The sequence below is a fragment of the Lagopus muta genome, chromosome 13 (genome assembly GCF_023343835.1).
Source record: "Lagopus muta isolate bLagMut1 chromosome 13, bLagMut1 primary, whole genome shotgun sequence".
NCBI classification, from domain to species: domain Eukaryota; kingdom Metazoa; phylum Chordata; class Aves; order Galliformes; family Phasianidae; genus Lagopus; species Lagopus muta.
This window is the reverse complement of record NC_064445.1, coordinates 16,342,071-16,364,139: the sequence shown is the minus strand read 5'-3', so window position 1 is coordinate 16,364,139 and position 22,069 is coordinate 16,342,071. Positions and strand designations below refer to the sequence as shown.

At 48.5% G+C, this 22,069-nt stretch overlaps 2 protein-coding genes across 11 annotated transcripts; one reads left to right on the top strand and one right to left on the bottom strand.

Moving 5' to 3' along the window:
- Nucleotides 1-44: 44 nt before the first annotated feature.
- Nucleotides 45-14,446, bottom strand: LOC125699827 (A-kinase anchor protein 17B-like). Of its 10 annotated transcripts, XM_048959786.1 has the most exons (5): nt 14,321-14,393; nt 13,214-13,299; nt 8,737-10,700; nt 5,489-6,998; nt 45-4,891 (listed from the first exon to the last, which is right to left on the bottom strand). In XM_048959786.1, the coding sequence occupies exons 3-5, from the start codon at nt 9,091-9,093 to the stop codon at nt 4,755-4,757; spliced, it is 2,004 nt and encodes a 667-aa protein (XP_048815743.1). In that variant the 5' UTR covers nt 9,094-10,700; nt 13,214-13,299; nt 14,321-14,393; the 3' UTR covers nt 45-4,754. The 10 variants fall into 10 exon arrangements, with proteins under 10 accessions (XP_048815743.1, XP_048815752.1, XP_048815742.1 ...); XM_048959795.1 differs by lacking the exon at nt 8,737-10,700; XM_048959785.1 differs by having other exon boundaries at nt 8,737-13,303; nt 14,321-14,389.
- Nucleotides 14,447-17,799: 3,353 nt separating this feature from the next.
- Nucleotides 17,800-18,739, top strand: LOC125699834 (testis-specific serine/threonine-protein kinase 6-like). The gene has a single exon (XM_048959803.1). It carries the CDS (start codon nt 17,800-17,802, stop codon nt 18,619-18,621), a length of 822 nt encoding a protein of 273 aa, XP_048815760.1. The 3' UTR covers nt 18,622-18,739.
- The last annotated feature ends 3,330 nt before the right edge of the window (nt 18,740-22,069 follow it).

Sequence of the window (22,069 nt, the reverse complement as noted above, 5' to 3'; positions counted from 1 at the left end):
TTACAAGTTTTATAGTCTTTCTCCAGTGTCTTTCTTCTATTATTCCATGACTGGACTGTTCAAGCTGAATGCCTCTAAATGCAGCTCTATGGCATATTATTTTTCTAACAGAACACATTCACATATATTTTACTGTTGCAAAAACAGAGTTAAGCATGAAAAAAGCCTGAGTAACTGCTGACACTGGGCAAAAGCTGCTCTGGAAGACCACCTGTAGTGGAGTGAGGCAGGGCTACAGCCTACCCTTCAGAGGGTCCAACACCAGCTCTTATGTTAGTCAACAACATACCCCGAGGAACTGAACACCATTTTGAGAGCATATCTGTACAGTACAATTTGATGCATCCTAAAGAACAAACAAAACTGGCAGTAACACAGGACAAAGCTTAATGTTAAACACAGGTGCGTGAAGTTGCACCCTTCAGGGTAAGACCTTTTCAGAGAAAACCAGAATACTCATTGTGAAAGGGAAGGCATGTGTCATAAGAGCAGAGATTCCACAAACAGGCAGGCACATCTTTTCTGCTGAAGTGCTGGAGAAAATGGGTATCTGCTCATGTTTTCTACTGTTTGTTGCAACTTGATCCCTTCAGCAATGACTGGCTGCAGTGACTAAGCAAAAAGAACCGTGCCAGTAGCTGAACAGTTTGTATATTAACCAAGGAGAGCACAATGAAAAGCTAAGTGCAGAGACTGTCATGAATCTGCCTTGTGAAGTGTTGAAATACCAGTTATTCAGATGTCATGACAGCATACTTGAGCCCTGGCACAAATCAGAGCAATCGAGCAGCATCTCATATCCAACCAGTGGTGGCAAACTGTCACCTGCATTGTAAAATTCAGAATTTCCTTCACCTGGATGCTGCTTACTCTGAATGCCCTCTGCTAGCTCTTACTTCAAGTTGTATGTACACACAGGTTAGTAACGAATGCTTTTGCTGGGAGTTACATGGTTTTACAGAAGGTGAAATAAATGGGGAGGCATTCCTACACAGTGTTCTATGCCCAGCATATGGAAAAGGCCATATACTATAAATGTATTCTTATTACACATCCAGCAGGTGGACTGGTACAATAATAGGAGTAATGTATTTCTGCTTCAGAAACCGTCTGTAGGACCGCGACTGGGATTTTGACTTTGGAATTCAGCATGAAGTACAACTGCCCACACAGCTCAGATAACAAAGCTCCAGACCAGGCAGCTCCCCATGGCTGATGGCGCTAGCTCTGCTGGGGGCACCTTAGTTCTGTACGTGAAGTTAGAGCTGATGGCAAGGCCTGCAGTCACAGGGCCCTATTTCACAGGGCTTACAGGTGTCATAAGAACAGTAAGCAGCTCTTCCACAAAATATATACATACCAGAAAAGCAATAACCCGCACAAGTTAAACCCCATCACCTCTTGAAACACCACCTCACTGTAACAGCATAAACCAAGCTCCAAGATACGAAATTATACTAGGAATGTTACATGCTCAACTATTTGAATGCTTTTTGCCTATTAAATGCTCAAATTATATACACATCCCTTAACTTTCCTGCTAGGTAAAACATTTATTCCTGAAAGCAACTGAAATTTAATTTACTAAGCTAGAATTTGAAGGAGTTTTATGTATGCTTAAAGATTAGCCTTCAAGATAACCAACACAATTCTACAGAACAGTTCAGTGTGTGGGAAGATGGGGCCTGAGTTAAGTGCACAGGAAGGAAAAGTGAGGGATTGGTACTAAATGTCCTAGGAACAGGTTCTAAGTAATCCCAACTGACAAAGAAAAAAGAAACACAAATTACATTTTGCTACAGATGATACAATGGTGTCTGTTTTAAGTAAGCATGTTTTATTCACTAACAGTGTTTTACACTGAATGAGGACTTGGAGACAAAGATCTGCTTTATCAATTCCAATCAATACAGGTGAACACCAGAAGCAACTACAGAACTGGTGCATTTATTTGTTTATACTGACTAGTGGGAAAACACATTGATAACATCCTAGGCATTTACACTGAAGGAAATCCATAGTTCCTCCCATAGATTAACAAACCCAAATACCTTCTCATCCCTAATTGAAGGGTCTGACGTATGGGAAAAGGGCACTTACAGTGCAGAACTGACTGACAAGGGGAAATTCTGTCATCTTTTCCTTTATATGCAACTAGTGCATAGAGAAGAAAACACAGCCTTGGTCCTGTTGGTGCAACTGAAACATTTCACAAATATATGAGCTGGTCTTCATTGTAACTGCATAAAACAGTAAAAAGGAAACTTAAAAGAGGCATGAATGTTTTCCACAATAGAAAATACTTTTGTCAAGAAAATAAGGTGTTTGGGGGAGGGGGTGGTTGCTTTTTAGGTAAAAGCAATTGGGTAACACAACTCTGAGCAGTCATTTGTGATCCTCAGAAGGCACTCAGCATCTGAACGTGTGAACAGAGGCAACAGGCAGAACCTGGCAGTGTGGCTCAGATGCCTGCATGAATCACCAATACTGAGCAATGGGAGAAAACCAATCTACCACAAACAACTACAATTTTTTACAAAATGATGATTTATTAGAGCAGAAGTTACAAATGTGGGTAATATGTTATATAAGGAAGGCAACATCATCACATTTACATACTGACACGTAATAAATTAAGCATACTAAAATGAAAGTTGAAATAATTAGTGTGTTGTGAGTAGAACTGGTCCTCTCTGTCTCTCTGTGGGACTTTGGCCCAGAGCAACTGTGACTGTCTGCTAAATACAGTCATCTGAGTAAATGCGGATATAACTCAAGCTCCCAGACTGAGTTTTCACATTTTTACTTCCATGCAGCAGGAATTGAACAGCATTTGACAATTCTTCTAGAAATTTTAAGTAAGCTTAATTGTACTAAATAGCTATCTCACTGCATGTGCCTTCCAAAGGACAGCTTCTTGAAATCTCGTGAACTTATCGCATTCTTGCCTCTAAGTTGGAGGGAAATGGATTTGAAGGGTGGATTACTAAGAATAAGGAATTTGTTGGATGGCCACAGCCAGAGGGTTGTGGTTAATGGCTCCCAGGTCCAGGCGCGGGCCAGTGACAAGTGGTGCTCCACAGCAGTCCATCTTGGAACCCGTGCTCTTCAACATTTCTATCAGTGGCACAGACAGATCAATGCACCCTCAGCAAGTTTGGTGATGACACCAAGCTGAGCAGAGCAGGGTGACATACTGGAGGGAAGGGATGCCATCCAGACAGACCTGGACAGGCTTGAAAAGTGGATCCATGGAAACCTAACCATGTTCAACAAGGCCAAGTGCAAGGTGTTGAACTTGCAGTGGGGCAATCCCAGATATGTGCACAGAGTGGGAGAAAAACTCCTTGAGAACAGCCCTGCAGAGAAGGACCTTGGGGTCCTGGAGGCTGAAAAACTAGGCATGAGCCAGCAGTGTGTGCTCGCAGCCTAGAAGGCCAGCAGTGACCTGGGCTGCATCAGCAGAGGGCAGGCAGCAGGGGGGGGACTGTCTGCATCTGCTCTGCCCTCATGAGGCCCCATCTGCAGTACTGTGAGCAGGCCTGGTGCCCCCAGCACAAGCAGGATGTGGGGCTGTTGGAGTGGGTCCAGAGGAGGCTGTGAAGATGCTCACAGGGCTGCAGCACCTCTCCTGTAAGAAGGGCTGAGGGAGCTGGGCTTGTTCAGCCTGGAGAGATCTCCAGGGAGATTGCACTGCGGCCTCCCAGAACTTGAGGGGAGTTTATAAGCAGGAGTGGGACCAGCTTTTTACATGGTCTGATAGCGACTGTGTAAGGAGGCAAGGGAGAATGTTTTTAAACTAAAACAAGGGGGACTTAGATTAGATGTTAGGCTGAAATTCTTTATGCAGTAGGCGGTGAGGCCCTGGCGCTGCCCAGAGCTGTGTGCACCCAACCCTGGAGGTGCCCAAGGCTGGGCTGGGTGGCCCTAGGCAGGCTGAGCTGGGTGGGCAGGCAGCCCACCACATGGCTGGGGCTGGGGGGGGCTTTAAGGCCTCTTCCAACCCAAGCCACGCTTCGACTTTATGATTCTATGGTATTTTCAACCTGCTAAGTATGAGCTGTCAACATGCTGACAGACGTTGCTCTTTCACTGTCCAACATTCAGAGCTGTGCTTAGAAAATCAGTTTCTCAGAAGCGCTACATCTAGCAGTTATTGTGAAATCCTTCCTTCCAAAGACCAGCAGGTTTTCAGAAACACTTTCAGAACTGTGAATAATAAACAAGTATTTTTCCACTGTGAACATTACAGTATATATTTTTTTCTTATTTAGAAATCTATTATTCTCCACCATTACATATAAATGTCCCCCACAGCTTCCAATTCCATCATTTTAACAATCTGATCGAGAAGGCACTTCATATCCTTGCTCTATGATTTATATATTTATGTGGTTGTTGTTGTTGTTTTTGTTTTTCTAGGGACTTGATATTACTAAATACTGTATCTGTAAACGTAGGGAATTGTGTAAATATCAATCAGAGTTTATCTCTGAGATCTGAATCCATAAATCTTCAAATTCTGAGCAACTGGTCCACAAAAGCTTGTCTGGCCCTGGAGAAAATTTTGGTCCTTGCATCCAAAAGGTAAATAGAGATTCTGTTTCTGTGGCTTGCTACATCAGTTAGACCATTCTAACTGAAGGAATTACCTAAGGAAAAAAAGCCCAAGTACTTCCAATACCTTTTAACGGCTAAAGGGCTTTCTTCTTCCACTTCTAAAAGGAGCTTAAGAGCTATTATATAGTAGCTGTTCAGCATCCTCTTCTGGGCTCTGCTCCACAGAAAGTATCTGAGCAGGGGTTTGTCTGAATTATCTCAAGAGGAAAGAGAGGGCATCCTCTTTCATCTGCATCCATCTCTCTTCTCAATATTAATTTCCTCTCATCTCCTGTAGATAAGTATATGAGAAAGTTACTTGAAATTAGTTTGTGAAGGGGGAAGGAGGGGAAGATATGAGGAGGTGGCTGTTAGGTAGCTGCCAGCCAACCTGTAAGCATCGTACATTGAGAAAAGGCTGTGAATAACAATATTCAGAGATGCAGCAACTGCGTATGGAAATCAGATGGCCACCTGAACTGAAATCCACTGACTTGAGGCAGCACCTCCCACACAGATGCACTGCATACTGAGCCACCTCACAACTCTGTACTGTTCGAGAGCACGTGGAGTCATCAGCATGCATGTTGTTATCAACAGAATAACCACCTATCTACCAACATTTATTAACAGAATAACCACCTACCTACCAACATTTAACCCAGTTAAGAGACTCCAACTGCAGCTGCTCAAAGTGTTTCTGAGCTGAACTGACAAAACCTTTAGCAGCAGTGCAATCGCAGTCTTTTTGTACCCTTTGCACACTCTGTTAAGCTTTTACAAACACTTACCGTCCGTCACTGTGACAACTGTGGCAATTAATCTCACCTGCCAGAGAACTATGACTATCAACTGCATTCACCTCAGCTCTGATGTACCTCTCTCTCACCTGTGCGCCGGAGTGTCTCCTGAAGTGGAAAGCAGTCAGAAGCAGTAATGCCTGGTGCTGCTGTGCCTGCGTGAAGTGTCTTGAATTTCACTTTGTTGTGGAATGCTTTATTATATCTTCTTTCTATCTTTCTGAGTGACTCCAGCTGTATGCAACTCTCGGTCTCTGAAAAGCCACATTCATCAGGTAAAACATCAGAAGAAAGCTTTTTCCTCTTTTTCTTCATTTTGTAAGTGTTTCTCTCCTCTTCCCTGAAATGTCTCTCACTTTTCTGTCCTTTATGTCTTAATTCACTGCTAGACCTCTTGCATGACTTTTCAAGGTTATGATCACACTGCCTAGCCAAGCCCTCATGGGCAGAACTAGAACAGAAGTTGCATTTGCTGCTTTCCTTTGTTTGACCTTCCAGAGTAACATTCTTGAAATAAACCAGTAATTTTCTCTCTTTCTCTCTTGCAGGCAAGCACCCTCTGTTACAATTGCTGTCAATTTGTTCACTCCTTTCTGCACTCTTCATTGCACCACTGCATGCCTCACTGAAGTACTCAGAATCACTGATCTCTTCCAACAAGTCCTGTAACTGGTAAGATCTACAAGATTTGTACTGTTTGGTAACTTCATTTCTACCATCTTCTTGTTCAAATTCCTCATCACGAGCGGCAGCAGTGCAATCCAAAGAATGATTTGGTTCAGCATGTGATAAGTAATCAACAGTGAGTGTGTCATTCCTCTGTATTTGCAGCTTCCTTGCAAGCCTATCTGCACAGGTCTTATTTTTCAACACTGCGCCTGTTGATTCCAATTCCCCAGCAGTGATCACTAGTCTACAGTTATCATCACCAACGCAATTTCTGCTGTTGAGATTTTGTACAAGACTCACTTCTCTGAAGTGCCGACCCTGCCTGTTACACAAGCTGATGTGAAAACCACTGTCATCATCACACACCACCCTCTTCCACCAGGACTTGTTTGCAGAGTTTTTTGTCCCTAGGGAAACACGTTCATAGCTTGGTGTCTGATAGTAGTTTAGTAAATAATGAATGAATTCATCGGTCTCGTAAACCTTTTGCTTTCTGTAACCATCTTCAGACCCCGTCTGTGGGTGAACCACGTTCAGTGTTTGGCAGTCCCTTCCATCTAGAGATTCAATGACCTTGCAGTCTTGAGTCACTGTGATCAGTAAAGATCCACAGCCAAAGGAGCTGTATGCATCTCTGCCAGTCCATCTGCCAGAACTCAGAGCTGCAGCGGGGTCATTTAAAATTGTCTTGACTATATGAGAAGTAGATGCACAGAAGGCAGTCAAATCTCCTTCCTCACAACATAAGCTGCTACTTTTTTGGGTTAACTGACACTTAAGCTCTTCCTTGTGTTCCAAATCTTTGTGCATAAGATAACAGGAGTTAATCTGTTTCTGATGTATGGCTTTTAATGCTGCTTCAGAAAAGGAATCATTCTTCCTTACGCCTGGTGAAGGATCCACTTTCTGACTTGCCAACTGCACAACATCCTTCAAATGAAAATTGGGAAAACGATTATGTACGTTTATTGAGCACAGAGAACTATAAAGACTGCAAGTTGCAAACTCATCAATATGCAGTTCTACATTCAGAAGAATTACAAAGGAGATAAATTTAGCTTAATTCAGAGCTTGATCACACAGTCTCACTACTCCTAGCCCAGAACTAAAGCTGCTTCTTTGTCTCAGAACAGGGCATTCTCAAGTAACTAAGACAGTTGTCCTTCCAACTAATTCCTCTACCTCCCTACAATTGCTTCAGACAACATTTATTGTTTGATTACTGCATCACAACCAGTGTTGTTTACAATAGAAAAATTGCTAGATTTTTGTAGGTAAGAATATTATATTTAGACTAATTATTTTGCTGTACACAGTTTGAATGGGTCCAAATACAACCAACCTAATGCTTCCCATGTGTTGAAACCAAGAAAATAAACATGTAACTCATCAAATTCACGTAAGGGCTGCTCCAAAAGTAATGCCTCCTATGTTATCCTGTTGGCCCACAACATCAGAGGAGGATTCTGGTGGTATGGCAGTAGAGGCTGAACCTTCCCACCAATGTTCTGTTACAGTGTGTGGCCGTGTGACAGATGGCAGCAGAGACAGAATAGTTTCTGACACGGCAGTGTGGATAAAGCAATGGGGTGGAACTGAATTCCTCCACGCAGAAAAAAATGGGACCCACTGACATTCATCAAGGCTTGGTGAACACTGGTGGAGACCAAACAGTGGATGTCAGTGCAGTGAGGGCTGGGTGGTGCATTTCAGCAGTGGTGACAGCGAAATGAAAGACAAACCATGTTCTGGATGGCCATGCACAGCTGTCACACCACGAAATAAAGAACATCTTGATCAGCTCATCTGCATGAATCAGTTCATGTTGAAAATCAGTGATACAGCTGAAAATCTGCTCCATAAAATAGTGTCATTGTGCTCTTTCTGTCTGTCATAGCTTTCATGGAAATAAACGGGAGGCATTACTTTCTGAGCAACCTATGTAATTAATGCCAACATCAGGTGTTGTGGAGCCCTAAAATTCACACAGAATGGCAATTAACTCTTAGTGAATGGTGGACCTTTAACAATCTTAAATGTTGAAAAATCAACTTGTTCAAAGCTGCGAGCTAATTTTTATGTAGCAAATGATGAAGAAAATGTCACGTTTGCACCCCGAAGATTTCAAACTTTTTCACCCCAAAGCACTAAAATAAGCCTCCAAACATGAATTTCTGTCTATAACACTGCAATTTGTACCACTCCTCTGCTGACTTTCTCAAGATATTATCTAAGTCAATCAAATAAAACTTACAGCTTAGTGTTGGCCACAACACAGAAGCTATTGGAAATGAAATCAGCGTAATCCATATGGACTTAATTCTTTCACTTGCAGACATGAGACCAAACATCAATTTTACATTCCCACCCTTAATTTCCCTGTTTGCGGTGTTGTATCAAGTCTAATAAGAGTTGATGCAGTCTTTCCAGCCCTATCTTGATAGAATAATGACAAGGCTTCAAACAAGTATCCAAGTTTCTGAGTAGAATCACACCACCTTTGCTCCAAGGACAAACTGTCACAAGATTTAGACCTCAGGCCTTCTCAGTGTTCAGTCACTTCTAAGACATTCTTTCAAACAGCAATAAGACACCAAACGTCTACCAAATTATTCAAGCTCTAACAAACATCCTTCAAATTGTAAAATACGTTTTAAAGTATTCTTACTTTCACATGGTTTAACAGCACTGTAAGCAGTCTGACAGACTCCGCTCTTCTCTGAGCTAGCAGGGATTTCCTTTCTTCCCATTCAGGCACATTCTCTGGCCACTGCTGTTCTTCAGCTGGTACTTTGTGCTGCTTTTGGGGATGCTTTTCATCTCCATCTATCTGCCTCTCCTCTCTTCTTGAGCTTAGCTTTCTTTTTTCTCTCTTGAACTTTTTGTTCATCATCACGTTTTTTTCTAGGTAATTATCAATATGGGACAATTTAGATGACGCTTGTTTTACACTTGGAGTCCTGGGAAATTGGATGTCAGACTTTGAACTGCTAATAATAAGCAACCTGTCACCAAGAACCCACATTTGACTAATAAGAAATGATGGTTGTTACAATAATAACATGTTTAAAGAAACAACACATGTTGATGACATGCGTCCAACCGATGCACACATTTAGAACACAGTGGTTCTGCATTTACATCTTCTGATCGTTTGTATTCTAGGGTTTTCTTTATGCACACTGCCATGAAGACAGACTCACATTATCTTTTGTCTCCAAGGACACAATCAGAGACAGAGCATATGGATCTAATTCTTACCTTAACAAAGCTCCCCTACAGATTAGCATGAGGGTGACATTAAGAGTTACAAGACCACTTCCATTGTTACAAAAATGCAATGATTCAATGATCAATCAAAACTCAAGATGAAGCTGCCACTGCTTTTTTGAAACCTTGTCCTGTAGAAAGCAGATCTACTAAACAACCAACACGATATGATAAGAAAACTCCAGAAAACTCAAGGAACAAAGTGCTCACACAAGTATTTAAAATTCCTATCTTTAAAGCATTTGAGTAAGAAGATATTCAATTAAAAATAGAAGCGTAGCAACATTTTCAGAGATCCAACATTTTATACACTATGTTAGAATCACAGAATCATGTCAGTTAGAAGGGACCTTCAAAGGCATCTGGTCCAACCCCTCTGCAGTGAACGGGGACACCTACAGCTTCACCAGGTGCTCAGAGCCCCATCCAACCTGACCAAGTTCTATTTGTGCCACAGAACTGCCACAGCATTCTAACATTCAGGGTGTCCTTTTGTTTTTGTTGGTTTTCTTTTCTTTGCTTTTCTTTAGACATGGAGGTGTGTAACATGGTTAATTACCAGTGACAATGTAGGATGTAATACAAGCAGACTAGCCATAGCATCTAAGCTTTTATATACTACTGTTACTCATATACAAAATTCAAAACCACTGCCCTAAAGATAACAATGAAAAAAAAACCAACAAGTAAAAAAGGGTGGAAGGAAAGGCAGAAAAACAAGGCTCATTCCTAGCTTTGAACCTTACAGTCAAGTGGGAGGCACCTAGAAGTGTCTGTCACATTAACTCTACTTCAAACCACAAAGACATTGATTTGTGATGCTGCAGCATAGAATAATAGAAGTAAATATATAAACAATACAAGAAAACAACCTCATGCAGAATCTTAAGCTTTGGTGCAATCTGAGGGCAACAGCTCTCAGATTTCACCGCAGGTCCACAGAAGCATAGAATGGTCAAGTCTGAAAGGACCTCAGAATGTCTCTAGTCCAATCGTAACAGACTCCATCTGATGCCCTACACACTGAGATAGGTTGCTTCTCTTTCCCACAGTAACACAAATTAAAAACTATAAGGCATTGGTTCGAGTTCTTGGATTCCTGTTTCCTCAAAGCCTGGGTTTTTACAGTTGACAACTCCCTTCTTGGATGCCACTTGGTATGCAATAGTGTAACAAATCTGAAGAGACAGCTGATGGACATTCTCTAAAGTACAGCCTCACCTTTCAACCCTCTTCTCTTTTTCCCTCCCCCTTTTTTTTTTTCTCTTTCCTTTTTTTCAACTCCTGTTCTTGCAGCTTTAGTCTTTCCAGGCTTCTCTTTATGAATCCTTCCCTTAAGTGTCTGGTTGTATCAGAAGTCACCTGTCACAGAAGAAACAGAAGCAGACTTACCAGTCCAGTTTGCCATCGGTACAAACACTGACAACCTACTATGTAAGGGATACATCCTAGGTAATACTAAATGCTGCTGCACTTGAGAATTACTTCCTCTACTCTGGAAATACTGGAATGCCTTCTGAAGTCAACACCATAAGATGTCAGCCAAGCTCAAACATCTAATCCTAAATGTCCCCTGCTGTGACACCAGGAGTTCACAAGCTGACAAGCTCTGGCCAAACCTGTTTTTGCAAGCTGTTCTGGAGACTCAAAGTTCAGCATGTTCAGTGAGAAGCTCCAAACTGTACAGTTCATGCAGTTCTGACAGAATCACTTCACTTACACTCTGAGCAACATCTCTGGGATCAAATGCTTGTTTACCCAGTAAGAAAGTATGAATCCTACTAATGTGCACTGCATTTTATCAGCTTCAAATGCCCAAATGTGAGCACTTTAAAAGAAAATATTCAAGCATGCTGCATCAAGGTGTACCTATTCTAGCAAAGTAAGTGATGTGAGGTATTATTTCCAGCATAGGGACAAAGTTTGGGGTTCAAGTTTAAATTTTCTGCTGGAAAAAACACCAAAACAGGCCTAACTGTGATTAGTCATGATGGACATAAGTTACTGGGCTGCTGAAATGAAGCCTGCAGACTGCAAACTCTCCTATAATGTCACCCTAAGCATAGCACTTAAGTAGATTTATCCCTCAAAACACTTAAGCAAAAAGGTACTAAGAAGAGAAAGGCTGGCAGCCTTTACTAGTCTTGATCCAAGCACCCAGGCTAAGGCAGCTGTTGCTTCGTGCTAAACACTGAGACCCCAAGCATCTTTCAGAGCATCTCTCCAGCTCCTGAGCTCATCTCCCAGTTTTAGTGACACCCACACCGTCACTATTTACAACCTTTAGCCTGCCCACAACTATTTTTCAGAGAATTGAGGTACCAATTTTAAAGGACTTCAGTTCAGATGTGTTAAGTTCATATATCTGCTGCAAATAGACCAATTCCAAGTTTTTCCCTTCACACGCTTAAGTGCCCCCAAAGTTTATAAAGAGTTTTCAACCGGTTTGCAAAGATCTCTCAGTCCTAGCCTTAAAGCAAAAGCACAAAAGTTAGCAAACCAAAATTGAGTTAAGCCCCAGAAATGTATTTCCCATCGTGTAATTGTGTGTGAAGCACACTGTTAGCTACCGAGGTTTTGCTGCTCTGCAGTGCGGCCTTTTGGAATCAGCCCTAACACACCAACATGCTGCTATCTTTAGGCTTTGATTCTTCCAGGTTCACAAGGAATCTGACATTCAATGTCATTACCAAATCAGTATTTCCTTTTAACAACTCTGCTATGCTCGTAACATCAGGAACACCTTTGCTCTTGCACTGTTGTTTATTACGATAACTGCAAACTCAAGTGCCCCTTGCTACCTGCATGCCTTTCTTCTGTGATCATATGTTCTGATAATGTAATACTTGGAAAAAAAAAAAATGTTACTTAAATGTATTAAAAGCAACAGAGATAATGACCTGGGACTCTGAGGGTCTGTGGCCAACTCTGCTGACAAATTCCTGTGAAACCCAATACATTCCTATCACTCAGGACCTTAAAATAATACAACATTGTAGTACAAATTCCAACTGGGATTGTAATAGACCACCAGTTCACTGCATTCCATTTTAGTTGACAAGCACAAAACCTGGCCATCATTGTGGACTCTTCCAGGAAGAGACTTAGTCTTGATTTGAAAACACCAGCTACAAAAATCTGCCACTTTCCAAGGGACATTTGTTCCATTTCTTACTCATCCACCACAGAGATGGAAGCCATTTGCAGCTACTGAGTTTTTGTAAGCCTTTCTCTCCAAAGTATCAGCATCAGGGTCTTTTTCATTTTTTGTTTTCTTTTCCCCTTACATGGTATAATTCAGGGGTCTGTCAATAATCTTCTATAAAAAATACTTAGAGCTCTCTAAGATCTCACACCTCTCACCATGGGGCAATTTTTCCAGCCTCTGAGCAACTCACTGTACTGTTCCACCAGTCTCCAACTTAAACTTTATGACTTCCCAGCCTGCACACAATATTGATTTGGTCAGTGCCATACACCCAGAACAATGCCAGTCCTTTACGCATACCTGCTATCACCACTCTAATTCACTCCCCACGATACTGCAATGGAGACCCCAGGTATTGCTGATGTATTATAATAACCCTTTCGCACCCTCAAAGAAAACCACAAGGATACATCAGCAACACTAAAACTGATTAGGTATCTACACTGTTCTTTTCACATTAACTTAACTACCTTTGAACACCCTAAAATGTGTCACGTCAGTTCATCCTCCAAACAGAATCAGCCTTTAGGGAAACATTAACAGCCTGGCAATATTTAATTTGAAACACTCTTAGTCGGTATGAGTGAAGTACAAATCATAAGAATGATTTCAGTTGAAGACAGCCCTGAGATGTGCTCAGAGGACTGCTATCCTCAGCAGCTCTTACCAGCCCGTCTCCCAGCCGGCTGCTTGCTCCGGGCCCTGGGCCATCACAACTGTTTTTGCGACAACGCCATCAGCTGGGCAAGGGATCTAGCTTGGGGGAAAGAGAAAAGGGTGTTTGGCAGGTCGCTTTTCAGACAGCTCCTGCTCTTGTTACAGCACCACTTCATGAGCAGTCCAGCTGAAGGAGAGCGTGAGGCAGGGGAAATACCTTAATTCTGCAAAGGCAGATAAAAACAAATCCTACCAGCAACGTGGCAAGAGGACGTGCTGATCTGTAGCAGCAGCACGGAAACGCATTTACCGGTCACTTGGTGAAGTTTCAACAAGAGACTGAAACGCAGACGGCTTTTCAATAGGCACAGCCGGTTTACCCGCTCGCCCCGCACAAGACCAAGCGAGGCGCAGGGCTGACCAGAAGCACCGCTTGCCGCTGCGGTACCGCACGCACTCCCTGCAGAAGGAGCGCTTTAAACGCGCCTGGCGCGCTCGATGCCGGGAGCTGTAAGGCCGGGACGAGACGAACCCGAACCGCCCCCGCCACGAACGGCGGTAAGGCCGCAGCCCCGCCCGGCAGGACGCGCTGTACGTCCCAGCGGGCCGGCAGGCAGCGCCGGCCCCAGCGCCGAGGCCGCCCGCTCCGCACCCACCTCTCCGCCCGCTCCGCCGTTCCGCGGGGCCGGAGCGGGGCGAGCCCGGCCCGTGCCGCGGCCCGGCGGCGTCGCCCCTTAGCGCGGAGCGGCCACCCCGTCGCACCGAGGCACGCTCGGCCCGGCCGGCGGGGCGCCCCGACGGCGAGCTCGGGGAACGCGCCCGGCCCCGCGGCCCCGCCGAGCCCGGGAGGCAGCGCGGCGATCCGCTGCGCCCCGCCCGGCCCCCCGCACCGCGCCGGCCCCGGCCGAGATCGGGCCCGGAGGGGAGCCGCGGCCCCGCGGCCGCCGAGTCCCTCCGCGCGAACCGCGCCGCGGCCGCCCCACGGGACTCCCCGGCGCCGCCGGCGCCCCCGAGGGAGCGGAGCCGCCGAGCACGGCCCCTCCCGGCGCTGCCCCGCCCCGGTGCGCTCCCGCAGCGCCCCGCGCCGAGCGGGCCGTGCCGGGCGGGCTCCCCTTACCGCTCCGGCCGCCGCCGGCTCCGCGCGCTTCCCGGCGCCCTTGCCGCCACCACCCCCGGGGCGGAGCGCGGCGCACACCGGGCAGCGACGCGGCTGGGAGGGGGGACCGGACCCGGTCCCAGCCATCCGTTCGCCCCGTGGCCGCCGCCCTGAGCAGACAGGAGGCGCGGAGCGCACCCCGCCGCTCTCCCCGCCGGTGGGCGCCGTGTGCGGTCTTATAGCAGGGGACTGGGGCGGCGGTGCTGAGCGGTCGTCCGGGATTTTTGGGGCCTGTCCTCTTCAGTATCTTTATTGATGACCTGGATGAGGGCGTTGAGTGCACCCTCAGTAAGTTTGCAGATGATACCAAGTTGGTTGGAAGTGTGGATCTGCCTGGGGACAGCAAGGCCCTACAGAGTGATCTGGACAGGCTGGAGAGCTGGGCTGAGGCCAATGGGATGAGCTTCAACAAGGCCAGATGCCGGGTCCTGCACTTTGGCCACAACAACCCCAGCAATGCTACAGGCTTGGGGAGGAGTGGCTGGAAGACTGCATAGAGGAAATGGACCTGCAGGCGTTGATTGATGCTCGGCTGAAACAGTGTGCCTGGGTGGCCAAGAAGGCCAATGGCATCCTAGCTTGTATCAGGAACAGTGTTACCAGCAGGAACAGGGCAGTGATTGTCCCGCTGTACTCAGCTCTGGTGAGGCCGCACCTCGAATAGTGTCCAGTTTTGGGCCCCTCACTGCAAGCAAGACATTGAGGCCCTGTCACGAGTTCAAAGAAGGATGACAAAGCTAGTGAGGGGTCTGGAGCACAGGGCTGATGAGGAGCGGCTGAAGGAGCTGGGATTGTTCAGTTTGGAGAAGAGGAGGCTCAGGAGAGACCTTTCTGCCCTCTGTAACTACCTGAAGGGAGGTTGCAGTGAGCTGGGGGTGGGCCTCTTCCCTCGTGTAACTGGTGATAGAACTAGAGGGAATGGCTTCAAGCTGCATCAGGGGAGATTCAGGCTGGATGTCAGAAAATACTACTTCTCTGAAAGAGAGATCAGGCACTGGAATGGGCTGCCCAGGGAGGTGGTGGAGTCACCGACCTTGGAGGTGTTCAAGGTATGTTTGGATTTTGTGTTGAGGGACGTGGTGTGGTGAGAACTATTGGTGATGGGTGGGTGGTTGGACTGGGTGATCCTGTGGGTCTTTTCCAACCTTGGAGATTCTGTGATTCTACGACTATGATTTCCTGTGTGATGCTGGGGAGCGACTCGCAAAATTTGGGGCTGTAGTGGGCCCTGAAAGCTGTGGCTGCATAGGTCACCTGAGGGATCATAGCATCGCAGAACAACTTGGGCTGGAGGGGATGCTAAAGATCACTCATTGACAGTTTCCTGCCATGAGCAGGTCACCCCCACCAGCTCAGACTGCCCAGGGTCCACCCAGCCCAGCCTTGGGCACCTCCAGGGATGGGTGCACACACCCTCTGCCAGGGCCTCATTGCCATCTGAATAAAGAATTTCCTCCTTACCTGTATTTCCCCTCTTTTAAACTTTTCCCCTTGTCCTATCACTATCAGACAACGTAAACAGTCCCCCTTCTGCTTATAAACTCCCCTCAAGTTCTGGAATGCCAGTGTGGTCTCCCAGGAGCCTCTTCTTCTCCAGGCTGAACAAGCCCAGCTCTCTCAGCCCTTCTTTAGAGGAGAGGTGCTCCAGCTCTCTGAACATCTTCATGGCCTCCTCTTGGACTTGCTCCAACAGCCCCACATCCTCCTTGTGCTGGGGGCACCAGGCCTGCTCACAGTACTGCAGATGGGGCCTCATGAGGGCAGAGCAGATGCAGACAGTCCCCCCCCTGCTGCCCGCCCTCTGCTGATGCAGCCCAGGTCACTGCTGGCCTTCTAGGCTTTGAGCACATGCTGCTGGCTCACGTTTAGCTTTACACACACCAGGACCCCCAGGTCCTTCTCCACAGTGCTGCTCTCTGGTTCTTCACCCATCTGTGCACATATCGGGGATTGCCCCACTGCAAGTTCAACACAATGCACTGAGCCCTGTCGAACATGGTTAGATTTGCATGGCACCACATTCAAGCTTGTCCAGGTCCATCTGGATGGCATCCCTTCCTTGTGTTGTCCCACCTGCACCACTCAGTGTCATCAGCGATCCTGCTGGGGGTGCGCCTGACCGCACAGTCTGCGCACCGCTCCGAAACGGACCCCGCACCAAAAACCAACACGGCCGCGCAGAGCTTCCGGCACGCAACCGGAAGGAGACCTGAAAGAAAACTGGAAAAGGACCCGGAAACAGAACCAAGCGAAACCGGAAGAGGCGGGGCCGGGCGGGTGTTTCCTGTAGCGCCGCGGGGCGCGGAGCGTGGAAGTGCTCCTTGCGGCCGGCTGCTCGCCTCCCAGCGGCACCTGCCTCGGGCTGCCGGCAGCTGAGAGCGAGGCAGCTCCGAAACAAGCGATAGTTTAGAAAGCTGTCATCGGTTTGGGAAGCTGACATCGGTTTGGGAAGCTGACATCGGTTTGGGAAGCTGACATTGGTTTCTTGCGGCACAGTGCCTGGGGCAGTGTTATGTGCATGATAAAAATAAATAGCTGTCTGGTCCCCGAGGAGCGCCCGCCTTTTGCCAGCACTCGGAACACCTTGGTGTGCATGCAGGGTGTCCTTCCCACAGCCTCCTTCCCTGCTATCAGATGGGCAATAAGCAGGGACCGAGGGTCCTCTTTGGTGACTCTCAGGGCAGGTCCTGCAGAGGAACGCCATCAGCATTCAGGCCCTCGCAGCTTGCCTGTACAAATGGCATCCGCAGGGAGAAAACTGTGTGCTTCTGAACCCAGCTTGGACAGCACATGAGACTCAATGCAGTGATTACTTGCCCGTAGGAGCCAGAGCAGAGCGAAGACCCCCCATTGCACGTGCGTAGCTATGGATGCACGATTCAGTTAATTTCCTTCTTTCAGGAGACTTTCAAAGCACTTCATGAGCTGAACTAATGAGAAGGCTCTCAGGAGCACCTTTTGTATGAGGACAGGCTGCAAGACTTGGTGCCCCTCAACTGAAGGAAAGTTTCAGGGGGATCTTAGGCAGCTTGTCCATACTTGAAGGGGACCTGCAGGAAAGCTGGCGATGGACTTTCATACAGGTATGCAGCGACAGGACAAGAGGAAATGGTTTTAAACTGGTATATTCAGAATAGATATTAGGAAGAAATTCTTTACTGTGAGGGTGGTGAAACACTGGAACAAGTTGCCCAGAATTGCTGTGGATGCCCCCTCCCCAGAAGCATTTAAGGTCAGGCTGGAGGACTGTGAGCAGCCTGCTTTAGTGGGAGGAGTCCTTGCCTATAGCAGGACCTTTGGAGCTAAATGATCTTGAAGGTCCATCCAAAAAGGGATTTTGGCTTTTCATGGCTATTTTGTGGCCCTAAGCTCCTTTTTAGTTAGAAAGGAAATGTGTGCTTCACAGGGAGGCGAAGCTCGTCAAGCAGCATAAAGCAGGCATGGCTGTTCTTGAGTATTACGAAAGATGCCAACAGAGGAAGGAGCCTATGACCGGGTCAGCAGGGTCCCCTGTGTTCTTCTGCCATGCCTCCCTTTGCTCAGCCCCGTGCTCCTCTGTGGGCTCTCCCGTACCTCCGACACCCCCATGTGCTGGGCACCCGAGACTGGGCACAGCTCTCTCAAGGCCGCCCATGCTCGGTGAGCTGGATCATCCCAACATCGTGCTCATCTTTGAGATCTTTGAGCTGACCGACGGTATGGTCTACATCGTGATGGAGTCGGCAGCCTTCGACCTGCAGCAGCGGCTGCAGCAGCTGGGCAAGCTGCCCTGCGTCCCCGACGCCCGGGACATCTTTGTGCAGGTGGTGGGGGCCGTGCACTGCCTCCACAACCACAACATCGTGCATCGTGACCTCAAGTGTGAGAACATACTGCTCAGTGCTGATGGCCGCCAGGCCAAGATTGACTTTAGCCTCAGCAAGGAAATGAGCAGCTACCCAGAAGTGAGCAGCACCTTCTGCGGAACAGAAGCCTACATGGCCCCGGAGATGTGGCTGCATTACCCCCACGGTGCCAAGAAGTTGGACATCTGGAGCCTGAGGGTGGTCCTTCTTGCCATGGTGACTGGCAGCTTGCCCTTCCACGGCTGCCTCTGCAACACGATCCAGCATCAGAAGGATGGGGTCCAGCACCTGAGGGGGGTGTCCGCGCTGCCGGAGCCCTGCCAGGCCCTCCTTGTCCAGCTGCTGCAGTTCTTACCATCCTCCCGGCCCAGCGTGGAGCAGGTGGCCAGCAACAGCTGGCTGAAGGGGGACAACTAAGGGGAATCCTCCCCAGAGAATGTGTCAGGACAGCCAGCTTTTGGTGCAATAAACGCTGTTGAAGAAAAGCTCTTGAGTAGTTTGACTAGCAGGATGTGGGTGGGATTAAACTTCAAGTGCTGGCAAGACTTGGTCAAGAACTTGGTCAAACCCCTTCACAAAGCAAATGAATAAACCTGCCATCGGTTAGGCTTCAGGCTCTGGTCGCTGTATTGAGTGAGGGGTTAGAGCACACCATGGAGCTGCTTGCATAGCAGTGGCTGTCTGAGCAAATAGGGGGGCCAGGCCCAAGCTCTCCCACTGATCCAGCTTTGGTAGCCACCGGCCTGTATTGAGCTTTAGATCACACCGCAATACTCAAAAACAAACAAACAAACAAAAACCCTCACAGCAGAATGTTTACAAGCAATCCAACAGCATTACCGACCCAGAAGTTCTGGGGTAGCTTTCAGATCCATGCCTTAACTTCAACCACGTCTTGCAGGCATGGAATAATGACAGCATTCAAAGTCTCTGCCCAGAGGTACCGGATGAGAAAGAAACATCCTGGCCACAGAGGCAATCAGCCTAGCAATCACAGTCACCCCCACGGCTCTGTCTTTTCAGGTGCTTCTGTTGTGAAGAACAGAAGTCAGCAGTAGCCAAAATGTAATTGCCAGATGTATGCATTGCTTGCTGTCCCATGTTTTCACGGGTCTATGCTTACCCTTGCAAATTCTAACTCACTGCAAAGTCTGTGTGTCTGCAAGAGTAAAAACGGCTGTCGTCTTGGGAGCCCAAGGTTCCTTGTCCAGGCAGAGCCAGCTGTGGGAGCAGCCGTGGCACTTGGGGCTTGCTTGGGATTTTGGCTGGAGGAAAGCTGGAAATCTCCAGGAGTGGAGCTAGCACAGCTGATGGGGGCAACCACGACATGGGGTGTGAGTGCCCTCTGGTCTGTGTTGAATGTAGTTAGGCAATTTGGATCCCTTATTCAGAGCTGGGAGAGAGCCTTCTGCTTTTTTATGTTCCTATGAGTTCTTATGCCCAGGTCTTGTGAATTCGTGAGATAAGGAGTTGGCGAGAGAATTCAAACGTCTTTCTGGGGTGTTAAATGTTGGTGGATTTATTATCAAGCAAGAGCTACAATCTGATTGAAGGTCTGAAAACCAGAGAAGTTGTAAAGCACAGTTGTAGAATCAGGTAGGATTACAGAATGGCTTGGGTTGGAAGGGACCTGACTGACGCAGATGAGGGCATATCTCACCCCCTCAGGTGGAGGGAGGGGCCCAATTAAATCGACCTGCCATCGATGGAGAGGATTGTGTCCTCTAGCAAGATGGGCTGTTGTCTCAGGCCAAGGTCTTGGTCTCATCTTGGAGCCAGCGTCGCAGTCTCGGCATGCCTGGGCGAGATCAGCTCTGAGAAGTCGCCTGGTACTGGTGGCCCGACACCGCTACTCTTCCTGCCTTGTGATGCAGCAGCAGCAGCAAACCCTGAACAGACGCCCAAGCGCCCTCCTGAGCAGATTGCGCCGTGGCCGGCGCTCACCGCGACTCGCACCAGAAGACGGGAGAGTTTCTTGTTGGCCAGGGGCTTCAGGCACCAAGACCTCTTCCGTTCCTCTGCCGCTAGAGACAGAGGCTGCTGCTGGCAGATCAGGCAGCTCGCAGGTGCCGCTGGCAGATGTTGGTGCCTCAGCTGCGGGCACGTGCTGTGCTGCGGCTGCCTGAGCCACTGCCTGCTCTGGTGGCAAGGTGGGCACGCTGGCCGTGTCTCCCTGCGGGACCCCATTGCCGGGCAGTGTCTCATTCTCTTCCAGCTTGTTCTCCTGCAAGAGAAGGCAAGAAGAAAGAAGTGAGTTGGGACATTTCCCTGTGTTGTCCTCCATGGCTCTGCTGCAAATGCTCCTGCAACCTGTCCTGGTGGCGCAGCCGCATGGGCCGCTGCCACCCTGCTCCACAGAGCTGGCTGGGAAGAGAGCAGCTCCTCATGTGGCACCTGCTGGGCCTAGGGGCTCCCTGCAGCAGCCCCCGCCATGCCCCGACAGCTGACCACGCTCGGTGCGGCTCAGTCTGACGGGGTCGGCCCACCTGTCTCCTCCAGCACTTCCCGACGCCTGGACTCACCATGGCCTGGGCTGTGTCCTGCAGAGGAATGGCACAGGCTGTTGGCTCATGCAGACAAGGCCTCTGGCTCTCATCTGTCGCCGCTGGGCTCTGTTCGCTCAGGAGAGATGAAGCTGGAGCATCCTCCTCTTCTGCTGTTGGTGTGGATGCTGGCATCCCATGGCCATCGTGCGTATCACCTCCAGCCTTGGCATCTGCGTGCCTTGAGGCAGGAAGAGCCGTGCTCTGTGCCTGGCCATCTGACTCTCCGGAAACCTCTGTGTCCGTGATGCTGGAAGAGCCGGGCGTTTGCTGAGGAGAAGCCTGCGGGTCCCGGATGAAGGCTGCGATCCTGGGGTTGACCCAGTGGCTTATGATCTTTGGCTCTTCATCATCAGCTTCTTCCAGCTCATCCTCCTTTGCCGTGCCCCGTGGCACGTGCTCTGGAACACACGGGAGTTTCTGCCCTGCTCTCTGCTTCCTGGTGTTCCTCACCTGCCTTTTTATTTCCCAGTATTCGTCTAGGCTGTGCCCGGTACAGGCCGCACAACTTTTAGCCATCTTTGTCAGAAGCTTTGTGTTCTCTGACAGGATCTTTCGACATGGCTTTCGAGTCTCATGGTGCAGCCACAGCCTAGCGCCCATCTCTTGGCACCGGATGCACGGCTTCATGGCGGCTGGGTACCGATAGGCCCGTGGCCCTCCATGGTGCCCTGACTTGTAGCCCCAGCGTGAGAAAGCACGCGCAGCTTCTCTGTGGGCAGCTATTGCTGCTGTAAGCTCTTGGGGATCAGGCCCAAATCTGTGTGCGGCCTTCTGGGCCTCGTCTGCTTTTGCTGCTCCCTCTGCTTGCTGAGCTTGTGTCAGGTCCTGCTGTGTGATGCATACAGCCACAGTTTCTGTTGGGACTTGTGGCACAGGGGATTGCACAGTGTTCTCCACTGCTGCGTCAGGGACGGCTGGGCTCGGTGGAGCACTCTTCTGTTTGCCCGATCCTGCTGCTTCATCCTCTTTGCCGAGGCTGTCCAGAGCAGTTGCGCAAAGCTCCTGATGGCCAGGGGCTTCAGGTACAAAGGCCTTTTCCCTTCCGCTGCAGCTAGAGACAGAGGCTGCTGCTGGCAGATCAGGCAGCTCACGGGTGCCGCTGGCAGATGTTGGTGCCTCAGCTGCGGGCACGTGCTGTGCTGCGGCTGCCTGAGCCACTGCCTGCTCTGGCGGAGGTGGCAAGGTGGGCACGCTGGCCGTGTCTCCCTGCAAGACGCTTCCGCAGGACAGCGTCTCATTGCCTTCCGCATCGTTTGCCTGCAAGAGAAGGCAAGGAGAAAGGCCGAGTTACTTTGGGCTCTTCCGTGTGTTGCCTTCCA